The sequence below is a fragment of the Gossypium hirsutum genome, chromosome A11, assembly GCF_007990345.1.
Source record: "Gossypium hirsutum isolate 1008001.06 chromosome A11, Gossypium_hirsutum_v2.1, whole genome shotgun sequence".
Taxonomy (NCBI): Eukaryota; Viridiplantae; Streptophyta; class Magnoliopsida; order Malvales; family Malvaceae; genus Gossypium; species Gossypium hirsutum.
Genome location: NC_053434.1, coordinates 12,270,171 through 12,285,425, shown reverse-complemented (window position 1 = coordinate 12,285,425; position 15,255 = coordinate 12,270,171). Strand labels below are relative to the sequence as shown.

Genomic DNA, 15,255 nt, shown 5'->3' with positions numbered 1-15,255 from the left:
AGACCCTTGAATTACAAATATAAAGAAACATAAACACACCATAGCACATATATTATTAAGGCACGTGCCATTACTGAAACACATTGTTCAATTTGTTAAGACCTATGAAGCTTTACATTCACTAGCAAATGTAAGGTTTAAACAAAGCTGCTATTGGCATTTATGAACCGATGCTTTAAACATGAAAAATACAAGAGTCTGAACTCTGTTGTGGCCTAATTGATAAGCATCAACCAGTTAAATAAATTACATTACATTCTTGAATCTATCCTAGCTTCTATATTGAAGTATCAGAATGTTCAATGCAAGAACATGACTGACGGATAATGGCATGTGCGCTAAAAATTTGGAAGTCACCAACCGTCTACTCTTTTCTGTCTTGATTATAAGCCCCCATCAAAGATGGTGGATAATAATAGCCCTTGTACAAATTTACACCTATTTGCCTTCTCCGAGTGCTCCTTATCTGACAATGGCGACTGGTGAGCATCTCTGCACACCATAGAACTATCATGAATTTGTATTCGGTGAAGGGGAAAAAAGCTTTTCAAGTAATAACCACCAGTAGAAAAACAGGAAGGTAAAACCATATCCGGGTACCATTGACAGCAGAAGACAACATTAACCTTGTATGTCCCAAAAGAGGTGAATCAAAGGAAATCAATTAGAAAAATGACACATCTACTTGACTATACGAGCTTAAACTTGCTATCAGTATTGCATTAAGTAGAAGATAAAATGGGAGCAAAGCCTCATAAGACATTGTTCTCATTCTTAGTTTCCCACTAACCATCGCTGGATTTTATAGTCCCTTCTTTCTCTTCAACATATAAGTCAATCTCGTTATGCTGTGTAGCAATTTGGTTTAAGCTCTAGAATTTAGAAAACCAAAAGTTCTCTCTTATTTTTTCATGTACCATACCTCTTTAACACTTGAAAGAGAATAACATAATCATGCTGTTGCAGCATGGTTTCCAAAGGGTGTAGCTTAGCTCAACCACGGAAGAAAACATCTTAAAAATAGATAAAATAACTTACTTTTCTAATATATTCTCATTGGGGCCTTTTTCTTCCAAGGTCACTTCAGTAGGAGTGACAGGCTGTACACTTTCAGATGAATCAGCTGGAGGTGCACTGTAAAGAAATGAAAGCAATGGATCGGGTGCTGTATTGGACGAAGAGAGTGAAGACCACGACCTGGAAAGAAGAGACTGATAATGTGCATCATGCAACTCCTTCCTCAAGGAAGAAAGAGTTGAATAAGAGTCGCCTTTACCAAAATCTAATTTGTGGTTACTGTAATCATTGGTCAAGGGACACAATTCATGAACCTCAAAGCATCACAAAGTCTCAGAAAGGAAGTTATGACATAAAAGGGAGTTTTTCAGAGAGATTTACTAAGAGAAAGAGGATGTCATGAGAAACGATTCAAGCACAATGCCATAATCTAGAACAGGTAAGGAGGGAAAAAAAGAAAGGAATAATAAAAATCTCCAACTCAAATGAAATAAAAGGATATCCTGAAAATATTCCCATGTTGTGCTGTTATGTGGTCAACCATGTTCATCCCTACTCTCTGAGCACAAACGGGACATACCTGCAATTATAAGCAATATTGATTAATTGATCTTAAACTCCTTTTATGTCAAAAGTGTAATTAAAACTAAGCTATCTTGAAGTACCCTGATTATTCTGAGATTCAATAAGAATACTGCCGTCTGGTAAGACCAGCATCAACTATAATATATGGACGCATATTAATGAAAGTTCTGTAAGCTATAATATACCCTGACTATGTACAAAGCCCTTATTCCTGCCAACTAGCCAACACGTACACAAAAAAAGGAAAGAGACAGAATGGGTTTTGCCACCTTCAGTAAATTAAACCAAAGCACATATACCAAAAGGGACTCTACAAATATCATAAGAAAGTGGCCATTATGGTCCAATAATAAAAGACATTTCGCCATTAAATGGATGAAGGTGGGGACAAATATTGTCCAGTGGCTTTAGCAATCATCTATGCACTACCAGTGATAGAAGAAATTATAAGTCATATAATTTGGAAAGGTGGATGAAGCAAGTGATCACTTCTAAAGCTTCTACGAGTCAGAATGTGAAGGGGGTTGGGGATAAAATGTATTCATGAATCTAAGTTTACTGCTGGATTACCAAACACCATCAAGAAACATTCTTCTTCCCCAAATAGCAAAAGCATAGATAGCACTAAAACATGGATCCGTACAGTAGAATATTATATCGTTGACCGAGTTTAACTTCCAAGGGATTCTTTATGTTGGGTCAACTAAAGCAAACAGCCACTGAAGGATGCCTTCTTTTCTAACCATTATCCACGATCACCAAAGTAAAAGCATATCCAGGAAGACTAAAAACATTCCCTAAATATCAATTCTAACAATGGTTCAAAAAAATTATTTATGCCTAACAAAAATCCAGAAGGGGAGTGCATAGCATACCCCATATCCAGCTTCAAGATGATGCTCCTCGTCAATATGGCAGCACAAGCCCAGTAAATCGAAATCCTCCGAACAATACGGGCAGGGGTATTCCGTCATCAATTCATCATCTTCTTCAATCTCTTCAAAATCAATACAAAGATCTGCTTCCAAAATCAAAAACTCACCATTCAGTAACCACGTAAAACCTAGAAAACAAAAGAAATATAAAAAAAAATACTAACCACTTTGGGATTTAACAGTGGATTGATAGCTCCTGGATGAAGCTGAGAAGGCAAAGCTCCAAGTATCGTCCTCCATTGAAACTTAGATAACACTCTAAACTGTAGCTGGGTTTGATTGTAAAAGCGAAAGAATCTAACACGGCTGCTTCCTAGATTCTCCTTTTCTATTCCTCTTTTTCTTCTGCCTTAACCTTTCTGGTTTAGGGACAAAGAGCGACTTAAATAGGAGGAAACCAACTTGGGGGAAAAGAGGGGAAATTTTTGTATGTTTTCTTTTTTTCGTTTTTATTTTACCCTTTTTTATAAGGTTGTAATTTGTACGAGAGAGCTGGAAACTTAACCAACACGAATTCGGACTTTATGAAATGACCACCAGCTCCCGCCTATTTATCATTAACTACCCTCTTAACCAACCAACACTACACCATATTTTATTATCTTTTTCCACATTTTTTTTTCAAATTTCCTAATTTCTTTTTTAGAGTTTATATAGAATTAATATAATATAATTATAAATATTTATAAAATAAAACAACAATAAATAATAAAATTGGAGGTACAAATGTAACATTGCACGTTTCCATATTTTACCCAAATAGAACTCAATCTCATTTACCTTAATTGCCTTTTTTATGCCAAAGTTCGGCTTTATTACTAAACTCACAAATTGAGGTTCCTTAATGAGATGGAACTGCGGGTGCCGGCCGTGGCTGTTTTGCCTTTTTCATTTTATTTTTGCTTTTTTAGTTTTTTTTATTTATTTACACTTTTAGATAGAGAAAGGTAATTTACATTCTTTTTTTCAGGGAATTTTATATTATAATTACTACTTTTTTATTTCTTAAACAATGGCCGGTGGAGATTTTCTTTTAAATGTGCCTTTCAAGTAAAATAATATTTTAAAAAATTAATTACAAAAATATATAGGATTTAGATTATCTACGAAAATAGGATGTTTTCTACTATGTTATTGGTTGTCGCCAAGATGTGAGGTAGCACTGCTCTAAATTTTCCCCAGATGATCAACCAATCATGTCGTTCAAAAAAAATACTTTTTTAAGTGGTATCATCTAACACATTGGCGACATCGGTTTGAAATTAAAGAAATACATGTATTTTCTCCTAACTAATATACGGGTATAAAAAAAAAATTTTATGGTGTCGCCTAACACATTGACAACACAGGTGTGATTTTTAAAAAAATGTGACAAAAGGGGAAAAAATACGAGAAAGAAAAAAATAGTTAATGTCAAAAGGTGCTGCCAACATGTCAAGTGACACCGATTTGAAATTTTAAAAAAATTACAGTTGTGAAAAGAAAAAAAAATGAAAAGTGACTTTTAATGGATGTTGCCTGATAGTGTGGTGGCACCAAAACCCCAATAAATACTCCATTCTCAGCCAAATAAAAAGTAAATTTTGATTGTTTATGGTATCAAACAAAACGGAGAGAGAAAAAAAAGTTGTTAGAAATCAAAATAGAAGATAAACAATATTTATTTTTCATTTTAGAATTTAAGTTTTTTTTTATTTTAATAATCAAGTTTGAGTTGATAAGGTTAGTTTGTAATTATTTTTATGTAATTTTATTTTATTTTACTATTATGTATAATTATGCGACTATTTATTGATATGAGATGCAAGTTATATTGTTTGATAAAAAGTTTTTTTGTTGCTTTAAATTTGTATGAATTATTTTAATAAGAACTAACATATATTTTTATTTTATTTTATAAAATTAGTGTCGAAGATGAATAACTAATTCTTCGTATACGTCAATTTTGATAGGGTAATTTTTCAAACAAAAGTTGGTTTCATATTTGAATCACGCCATCAAATAGGAATGAGGTTTAATAAGAGTGTAAAACTTAATGAAATCAAATAAAAGATTAGCGCGAAAATTGATCGATGTTTTGGGAGGAGGATGTCTAAACTATTCTACAAATTTCCAATTTCATCGAATCTATACAAATATAGGGAGATGAAACTTATAAAAGATGATGACGTAGAGACTATGACCGCACTATATTGCTTGCCTAGTAACATTGAACTAGTTGAGTTGTTTGTTGAGTTAGCGGATGTTGAGCCCGTACAAAATGTCACCCTATTATATCAATAATATGGAGTTCATGACTTCGTATACAGATGTTCTGAAAGTGTTTGTCAACAGGCAATCTTCTGTATACGGGTTTGACTTTGATCTGAATATTGGGTAGGTAAAATCATGCGATTATGGAGTAATATCGACATGGGGCGGCAATCTACACAATGCTCTTATTGTGTATAATAACCCTCAATTAAGTCTCCATTTATGGATACATCTATTAGTGATTGGTACTGATGTAGATGTGAAAAAGGATCCAATAATGATGGTGGTTTTGATCACCAGGGTAAAGATTTTAGTGACCCCAATCTCAATGAGGTCTTAGATGATATCAACAACAAAGGCACAAGCGATGATGATAATGTACAAGCCCTTCTACTCGAGATCCTGACGCGTGGCATTGTTATACGGAATGATCTTTTAGCTCACACGTTAAGCGTAGATCCCGATGCTGTGCATGCATCCAAGCTCCCCGAATACCCATATATAATACCTTTCTATAGGTTGGCACCAAATCCAGAATCAAAAGAGTTAATTGTAGGTCAACAATTCCCAAAGAAGAAGAAATGTGTATTTGTCATCAAGAAGTATAACATGAAAGTGTCAATGGACTACAAAGTTGTTGTATCTAAACTGACATTATATATTAGGGAGTGTTGGAGGCTTGTAGAAGGTTACAACTGGTGGGTATGAGTTGTATTGATGTAGAGGTCACAATTGTGGGAGATTTAGAAATATGTAAGGCCTCGTACATACATTGTTGCACAAATGACACAAGATTATAGGAAACTTGTAATGGCCTAAATTCAAGGTTATCGGAACAATGGTTTCGTAACCATAGATCCGATTTAAAGAGAAATTTATTTCAATATTTTTGCTTGAAAGTTGATATGATAGGAAAATCGTATGAAAATATTGATAGGAAAATTTTATCGATTTAGTGATTAGTTAGAAAAATAAATTATTGAAGAAATTTGGAAAAATAAGGTATCGGGACCTCTATCTAGTAAAACCGAGTCGAGAATAATTTTATAAATATTTATGAAATTTTATTAGTGTGGTATTAAAATTTCGTTAGGAAATTTTAATGTTTGGGTAGTCAATTAAATGAAAAGGACTAAATTGTAATAGGTGTAAAAGTTGCTAGAGTGATTAAATAGCTTAAGAGTCTAATGAGAAAGGATTTAAAAAGAAATTAGACCCAAAATTTATTTGGGCTGGACGGCAAGGGTATGAAATCAGCAGAAAAATTGATAAATTAAGGGTAAAATTGGAATATTGTAAAATTAACAAAATAAAATTAGGACTAAATAGCAAATATCTAGATTTTTCTTCATTTCTCTTCAATTCCAGCAGCTAAAAACGCCATAGGAGGGTTCTCTAAGCTGGTATTTCATAATTTTTGCACCAAGTGAGTTAATCCTTGCCTTTTTTGTAAGACTTTTACAACTAGGTCCTACTATTAAATTCATTAGTTTTTGATTTCATGGATGAAATTGAAAGTCACCATGGTTGAGTGCTGTACTTTTATGATGAAATATAATGAAATTAAAGCTTTAATTTGTTTATGAGATGATTTTATTAGGCAATTTCAATGGAAATTGATTTTTAGGACCTAATTGTGAAAATGTTTGGAATTAAAGTCTATTGCTGAAATTCTGATTCCTAAAGGTTGTAAACTAGTTTAAGGTGATAGAATAAAATGTTAATTGAGAAAAATCAGCTCAATTGAGAGGCTAATTGAATAGGGACGAAATTATCATTTATTAAAAGCTTAGGGGAAAAATGGTAATAAACAGCTTACACTAAAACAGTTTGGACAGCAGCAGTAGACTAACTTTGAAAAATCACCAAAAATTTTAGGAATCGAATTAGAAGATGAAAAAAATATAGAATTAAAGCTTATTGAGTCTAGTTTCTCATAGAATAAATATTGTAAGCAATGGATTTGTAAATTTTGAGATATAATGAATTTTGTGAGATAAGGTCAGAATGAATTTGGGTTCCCCTGTTCTGACTTTGAAAAATTATAAAAAAATTGAATAAAAATAATTAGGGACTTAAATTTATATGTATAAAATTCTGAATGAGTCTATTTTTAATAGAAACAAACGAGAACATCATTTGAATTCTGTATAAAGAGATAATTTATTTTTAGTGAAGAAGGGTCAGAACTGTTAGACAACAGAACAGGGGTGACTTTGAAGAATAAAATGTACTGATTGGCTAAACAAAAAATTCTGAAAATTTTATGGTAAAAATATATATGAGTATAGTTTCATGGAAAATTAACGGATCTTAATTTGTAGTTCTGTATCTCAAGTTATAAATAATTTAGTGACTATGACTCAAGTAGACAACTTTGAATGAACTATAAATAATAGTTGAATTATAGAGAATGTTGCATATGAACATAAAATGTATTAAATTGATAATTAAATTTATTTATTTAGATCCAGAAGATTCAAATACGAAGCTAGATCGAGGAAAGGAAAAAGTTCGGGATTAGTAGATTTTTACTGTTTACAAACAAGTATCAAGGTAAGTTCGTGTAACTTGAATTATATTCTGAAATGCTTGAAATTGTATGTTATTGATGTGAATATGATTTGAGTGTTCATTATATGGAAATTTATGAAACATTGATATATTTGATAAAATGGGAAGAAATCCCGGTTGAATGAAAAGAAAATTCGATGGATCTCTGAAAAGGAATTGACGGTAAAAAGGATCTAGCCCGGACGGGTGATCCTATCCTAATATAGCCCTCTCGAAGAATATGTGTAAAATGGATTTAGCCCAGACGGGTAATCCGAATTAGGGTTTGAATTTAGCCTGGACTGGTAATTCAGATCCAAGCTCATTAGAGTAATTGTCGTTGCAGGGGATTTAGCCTGGACTGGTAATCCCGACAACACTCTATGAGTTTATATTGCAGGGGTTTTAGACTAGACTGGTAATCCCGCTGCAAGGTTGAGGTTCGCGGGAGTGTGCTCTCTGAAATGGATATGTGCACACATGAATATGAATTAACGGACCCGGAATTGTACAATAAATGTGTACCTCTGAAAATCCATCGAAATTCCGATAAATTCAACGGGATAAATATGGAAAAATAACAAGGAAATGGAAATCATGGTATTGACGAGCTCATCAATCATAGTATATTATTGGTACATGGAAATTATTGTACTAACTTGAATGTTGAGTTTGTGCATATTAGGGTAATAATGCATTGAATGGATATATGGATGTTTATGGTATTGTATTGAAAATATTAGGTAAGTATAATTCTTGTTACATGAGCTTACTAAGCACAAAGTGCTTACCCCATTTCCTTTTTCCCTGTTTTGTAGTGTTAAGAGCTCGGAGGTCGGATCTGGTCGGAGACACATCACACTGTCAACCTCAGGATTTTGGTATATAAAGAAACTTTATTTTGGAAATCAATGGCATGTATAAGCTAACAAAGTAAATGTTAACGTGAAATGAATGTAAAGTTAGCCATTAGTATGGTTAACAAACCTGGTTATAGATAGGTGATGACGTTATCTTATATAAATGCATGAATCTATCATGAAAATATGTTGAATTGATTTGGTTGATGTGGATTGGTCTCGATTTAATATTACAGGGAAGGTTAGATATTTATAAAAGGGCTATATTGAATATAAAAAAAAATTTAATTCGTAAACTCCGGTAATGCCTCGTACCCTATTCCGGCAATGAATACGGGTAGGGGTATTACAAAACTTGATGCAAAAATAATCTGTAACTGCATCATGTCACTGGTGAAAGACATGCCCACCATTCCTATATCAGTCTTAGAACTGTTCATGGGTTGGGCTACCCGCTCAGGCCCGAAGGCCCTCTCGAAATTTAGGAGGGTTTGGGTAAAAATATTAGGCCCGGAAATGTGCTTGGGCAAAAAAAAAGCCCATTTAAAATATGGATCAGACTAGAGCTTGAACATTTAAGGCTCAAGCCTAGTCCATTTTTAAGTTTATAATTATTTATATTATGTTATTTAAAACACGTTAAAAAAATAAACATATACTAAATATATAATACCACTCTAATGTAAACATTAAAATAATGTTAATATGACTACATAAAAAATATAATATATAAATTTATTAAATATTAATATAATATAATATAAATATTTTAAAAAATAGAACATAATATGGGTGGGCCTAAAATAGGCTTGGGTTAGTTTTTTGTAAATATGGACAGGTTTGGGGAAAATTTTAAGCCCCTATTTCTAGTTAGGCTGGACTTGAGCAAGCATAAAATATGTTAATATTATGCTTAAGCATGGTTCGATCCGACCCATGAACACCTCTAATCAGTCTTGATTGCTGACATGCAATCTCGATTTCAACACAGAGTGTCAAACATGAAAGCATGGTAGGATAAACAGATGGTGATGGAACAATTGTACGGTGTTTGAGATGTTTGTACAATGAACTTCATGTTGGATATGGTGCCCTAAGTGTAATATATTCATTTGTAAACTTGTATTTTTTTCGAACAGATTGGTTAATAAAACAATTAATGGATTGCATTAATATACTTTGTATAATGTCCTCATGTGGTTTTGTATGCAAAGTAAAATAGAAGCAAATATTGGCTCATTGGTTGTCTAATATTTAAACTAATACTAAGCGATATTATGTGATTGGATCATAATACAGAAAGATAACTTGTATTAACAAACTAACCTGAACCTAAACATGTTCTTAGGCTAATCGTAATGAGCACACCGATTGAAAGACTAATATGTCGTCTATCAAGTCCAATTGGGAAGATGTCTTATCTTGGGCATCGGAGGGAATAACTCCTAGAAGATAGAGACATAGATATGACTAGCTAGATTGACAATACATGAAACTGAACCTAAAAAGAATTGACCTTGAATCTGTTCATAGATTTATTCACTTGTGACGTTCAAAGTGTTAGATACCTTAATCATGAATGGATGATGGACTATGTAATGTATGCGTGACTCATATACTTTGATGTAAGTAAAAGATTGATTTCAAATAGATAAGGAACCAAAAGTTGGTGTGTTGGGTATATGACTTTTGCAGTATATAGTGTCATTCACAACAGTGGAACTCATAGCCCGAGATATAGGTAAATGATATCCTCTTATAGGCATTACATGGTAGATGAAAAGTAAACATTACCATGAGTTGTTCGTATTTTTTTATGAATGACTTGATTACTATTTGATAGTAATTGACTTTTCATGAAAGAAGATATAACGGTTGCCACGAGATAAAATAGAGTCATATTGGGAGAGCGGGTTTACCCCAAAGAGATTAAAGATATCCTGTAAGGGTAACACGCTTATGACAAAGTCATTGAACGAGCACTGATCAAGTTACTTTTGTAACGATTTGTTATTAGGGAGAGCTCAATCGCGATACTATAGTGAAATGACTTTGTGACTAGATGAGTTTATAATTAATAGGTGAAAAATTAGAACTTAGTTATAAATCATTTAAGTCCTAATTAGATATGTCCCTTCGTTAGCTCATTGAAACATAAAATAAATTGCATGTAAAATCAAATAAACATAAATAAATAGAAATGGTAAAGTTAGAAAAATGGAAAATATTTGGAAATGAATGTGGTTTTCTCTAAATGAAAATGACTTGAAATTTTAATTTATGGTTTTTTGAATTATTATTTAATTAATTAAATAATTGAAGTTCGAAAATGGAATTAAATTAATTGGTCATTTTGAATCCGTTGAATGTTGAAATATTAAATATATTTTCTCACAGATTCTTTTACAGTAAAGTTGGAATGATTTAATTGGAATTAGAATCGGGTTAAGAAAAATATTTAGTCGATAATTTAATTAATTAATTAAAATTAATTTATTATGATTATTTTAGGAAATAGAAAAACAAGTATTGGATTTGATTGAATTATAAAATACTAGATTAAATTAGGATTTAATTATTTATTATGTTGATACATGGGATGGCAAACCCTAATTTATTTAACTAGGGTTGTCGCATTTCTCTCTCCTAGTTAAATTAGGATTTTGTTTTTCTATTGAAATAGATTTCTACTAATTCAACAAGAGCTTCACTTTTTCTCCATATAATTTGATGGCACTGATAGGGTTAAATACGTAAATTTGAGATATAGTTATTCTGCCCAAAAATAGTGAGAACTTATTTTCTAAGTATAAATTATATTTTTCGGAATAACAATTATACTGGTTTCTATTAAAAAGAGATTTATTTTTCCACTGAAAATAAAATAAAGTAAAAACTTTCTAGTTTTGTGTTTGATTTGAATTCGTTTGAACCTACACTCGAAGCAGTTTGTGGTATAAGAATAGCAAAGAAGGTCGTTCAATTTAAAGCCAATAATGACAAGATTCATCTGGACAAAAACATAAGTGTAATTTCAATAAAGGGTTTATTGTTTTGAATATCACAAATTGGCTCAGTTTTCAAAATTTTATTTTTTTACTGTGCAAGAAAACCATTTTCGAACCGAAATTTCTTCAACATTTCAAGGGTGGTTAGCCGCAATACTAGAATACGCGCCAATGACTATGGTTAACTTGCAAACACTGTCTGCTTACGGTTCAGATGACCTACTAGATTCAGGAAAAATAATTTTTCCATTGCTTGTTATGAACATTCGATCCATGCATTAGGGCCTTTCCGATAGAACTTAGTTTTATAGGAAATATGCACAAATCCTCCTTATTGCGGTTGCACAAGACGATAACCAGAATGTACTACTAATAACCTTTGCCATTATGGAAGGTGAGAACATGGAATCATTACAATTTTTTATGACGGACTTGTGGAGGCATGTTGTATCAAAATTGAACAAATTCAAATAAAGTTTATTAGAAAAAAAATGGAACAATTACTTCACATTTTACATGTATCAAAAATGATGGTTGGATGGAGTTTTCCATTGGGTGAAATGTTGTGATGGCCTTCATTGACGTTTGGGTTGTTCGTGACAGTTAATCGAGAGTTTAATGTTTTTCTCACCCGAACCCACATTCTTATCATCCATTAACAAACTTAAAGGTGTATCAAAATAACTCAAAAATTTGTATTGTAGTGGGCCAAATTTGCCCGGCCCAAACAAACACAAAAGACCAAAACAAAATATAAAATAAATCAATGAACAAAAGGTTTAAAACACAAACAACCCATTTTAGTGTCCTTTTACAAACCAAATCATTGCAGTCCAAAACCTAAAATTAATACATGACCCTAAACCCAAAATTAAAATCCAAGACCCAAGTCACAAACCCAATACCCCATAGCCCAGTTACATGACCCATAGCCCAAAACTAATAAAACTAGTCCAAATTATATCAGCCCAAGTGGCCCAAGATTCAAAAATAGGGCAGAACCCTAGCAATCTGTTTGCGCCGCAGCAGCCCCAGCCTCCGTACCCTCCAGCAGCCACGCCCGCGCCAGCACAGCCTCCGTACGATGCCAACGCACCCCGTACCTGCGAAGAACAGACAAACCACAGCAGTAGCAAATAGAAAAACAAAGAAAAGTTGTATTTTTTATTTTTTATGTTTTGATCTTTTGGGGATTTTGGCTATAAGCCCTGCGTATTTCGATTGTAAAGTCTCTCTTTTTTTTTGGGGACGAGATACACACACTACAATACATATTCTAAATAGTAGAAAAGAAATCAAAAAAGTTATCTAAAGGTGATTTCAAATCTTTCCCTCTTTTCCATCGATTTGCTTGCATTATTTTAGCATAGAAAACGAAAAGGATACTTGAAACAACACCGATGAAAGCCCTCATGTCTCAGGAATATGGTGATTCAGGCTAGGGTTGTTTTCTCTTGCTCTTCGTCGGATTTCGCCTTATTTTTGACAGAATAGTATAGGATTTTAAAGTTTTTTTTTTTAAAAAAAGGGGGAAAGGAGTACTCTTACCGGATCTTTGTGGGCGAGGCATTCTTCAGCAAGATCTGACCCCCGTTCGTGCTCCGTCAGCCATCAAATTGATGTGGTTTGGGCGGTTGCTTAATGAACCCAAAGAGAGTGAAGGGTTCTGTTTCTTTTTTTAAATTAAAAGGTTACTTGTGCTTTGAAAGAAAAGTAAATGGGAATAAGTGTTTCAGCATTAAAATAAGTCTGCGTCTTTTCATTAGGAGTGGGGAATTTTTGCATTAAATCCTTCCTTTTGTGCGAATATTCAATTGCACCTTATTTGTTTGGCCCTTTTTTAATTTGGCTCTTTAATTCATGCGCGTTTGTAATTTAGTCCGCGTTTTAATGCTGCATTGTGAGGACCGGTATATTTCCAGTTTAGATCCTTCTGCATTATCGCGCCTCGCGCATTGGTCCCTTTTTTTCATTTGTTCCATTTTCTTAATTTTCCCCTCTTGTTTTAGTTTAATTTTGATTAAGTCCTTTAGTTCATAGCCCTTTTGTGTGTTCTTAATTAATTATTTTTTTAATTTTAGGTCATGGCTATTCCATTGTTATAAACTGTTTTCTCTTAACAATGTGAACATCATGTTTTATACATTTTAAATATTTGTTTCCTTTATATTATTATATATGTATGTATATATTATAATAGTGTCAATATATTTTTATATGCATATACTAGCTTTGGTCTTTATATATATCCTGGCATTTTTAACGTATTTCTTTATTATTCAAATATGCTTTACATGTGTTTGGCATAGGATTTGAGTTATTTTGGATTTATTTATATTAGTACATGTATTTGATTCATATGTATTATTAAGCATGTATATACATTATCATTTCTATACAAATTTGCATGTACCTTTTTTAATTCATAGGTATACATGTCGATATACTTGTTACTTTAATAGATTTTTTATTTTAAAATACTCTTTGTTTTATGACTTTTCATTCTCTTTTATGTATGTATACAAAATTATTTTTAGAAACTCCCTTTGATAATTTTAAAGTTATTTTTGAATATTTCTTTACATTATATGGCTTTTATGTTTTATATAGCCTATTATTTAAATATTTTGAAATTATTTTATAGCGCATTGGTTTCTAATTGCTATATTATTTTTATGTCTTGTATTGGTTATTCTATAACATACGATGAATATCATTGTGGCATGCTATCATATGTATTGTTTTGCTTGAATGGTTGTTATATTATCATCTTTGTCATTGCATTATTATAGTAATTATTCTCCATGCACTTTTGTAATCGTATTACCTTTTTTGATTAGTCCCGCTTAATTATTAGTTTATTAATGGACCATGTCTCGTATGTACATATTACCCCATTCATCATTTTCTTTTTGATTTTCGAAATGTGGTTTTATAAAATCTAAATTTTATGATTAATTTTGTTTCATTTCAAAAAATGCATTAATACGTTTTAAGCTAGTTTATAAGTATTCACTTAAAAATTCTTTAAAATGAAGACGAGATTTGATATTTGGCAATCGTGGAATCGTGCCCTAACGTGCTGGGTTGCAATTTCTCGTTTGCTTAAAATAATCAAATATCCCTCCAAAATTTCACGCATGTCTTCTAAAAATTATTTAAAACGAAGGCAATATTCGGTGATTGACAATTCGAGAATCATGCCCTATCGTGCTAGGTTGTGACTTCTCGTTTGCTCAAAACAATCGAATATTCCTTTAGGTTTTCACTCATGTTTATTAAAAACCTTTCAAAACAAAGGATGTTCGATGTTTGGCGATTTGAGAATCGTGCTGGGTTGCGCTTTTTCATTCGCCCTAAACAATCGAAGATCCCTTCGAAGTTTCATTCACGTTTTCTAAAAACCCTTTAAAACGAAAGAAGTGTTCGATGTTTGGCAGTTCGGGGAATAGTGCCCTATCGTGCTGGGTTGCAATCTCCCGTCTGTCCAAAATAATCGAATATCTCTCCGGAATTTCACTCGTGTTTTCCCAAAGTGAGGCAATGATCGATGTTTGGGAATTCGAAGAATCGTGCCCTACTGTGCTGGGTTTCGATTTTTCGTTGGACTAAATAGTTGAGCATCCTTTCGTGATTTTCAAATTATAAATTTTTCAGACGTCGAAACAAAAAGATTTTTGACAATCAACTCGGGTTATTCAACTTTTATTAAAAGGAGCCACATTCCGAAAAACATTTTTTAGACATAAGGACAGTATTTAATTGATTTGGTACCAATTTTGGGCGTAGTGAGGGTGCTAATCCTTCCTCATGCGTAACCGACTCCCGAGCCCATTTTTCTAAAATTTTCGTAGACCAGAGTCATTGTTTTAGTAAATCGCAAATCTTTTATTAAAATAACCAAATTTTTAGGTGATCCGATCACACCCAAAACAAAAAGATCGGTGGCGACTCCCTTATTCCTGTTTTTTTTAAAAGTCGATTCCCCCGTATTTTCATTAAATTTAAAAACTTTAAATTTTTTTAAATCGAAATATGGTTTCG

General features: G+C 32.5%; 1 protein-coding gene and 1 long non-coding RNA gene across 4 annotated transcripts; both read right to left on the bottom strand.

Annotated features, from left to right (window-relative positions):
* Positions 1-24: 24 nt before the first annotated feature.
* LOC107924363 (protein DEHYDRATION-INDUCED 19 homolog 3) lies at positions 25-3,000 on the bottom strand. 3 transcript variants are annotated; one of them, XM_016854768.2, is made up of 5 exons: positions 2,702-3,000; positions 2,478-2,620; positions 1,520-1,597; positions 1,039-1,298; positions 25-492 (listed from the first exon to the last, which is right to left on the bottom strand). In XM_016854768.2, the coding sequence occupies exons 1-5, from the start codon at positions 2,775-2,777 to the stop codon at positions 384-386; spliced, it is 666 nt and encodes a 221-aa protein (XP_016710257.1). In that variant the 5' UTR covers positions 2,778-3,000; the 3' UTR covers positions 25-383. The 3 variants fall into 3 exon arrangements, with proteins under 3 accessions (XP_016710257.1, XP_040937002.1, XP_040937003.1); XM_041081068.1 differs by having other exon boundaries at positions 2,478-2,623; positions 2,702-2,991; XM_041081069.1 differs by having other exon boundaries at positions 453-626; positions 2,478-2,623; positions 2,702-2,995.
* Positions 3,001-11,950: 8,950 nt separating this feature from the next.
* LOC107924648 (uncharacterized) lies at positions 11,951-13,025 on the bottom strand. The gene is made up of 2 exons (XR_001691820.2): positions 12,760-13,025; positions 11,951-12,314 (listed from the first exon to the last, which is right to left on the bottom strand). It is a non-coding gene; the product is annotated as an uncharacterized lncRNA (long non-coding RNA).
* Positions 13,026-15,255: the final 2,230 nt, after the last annotated feature.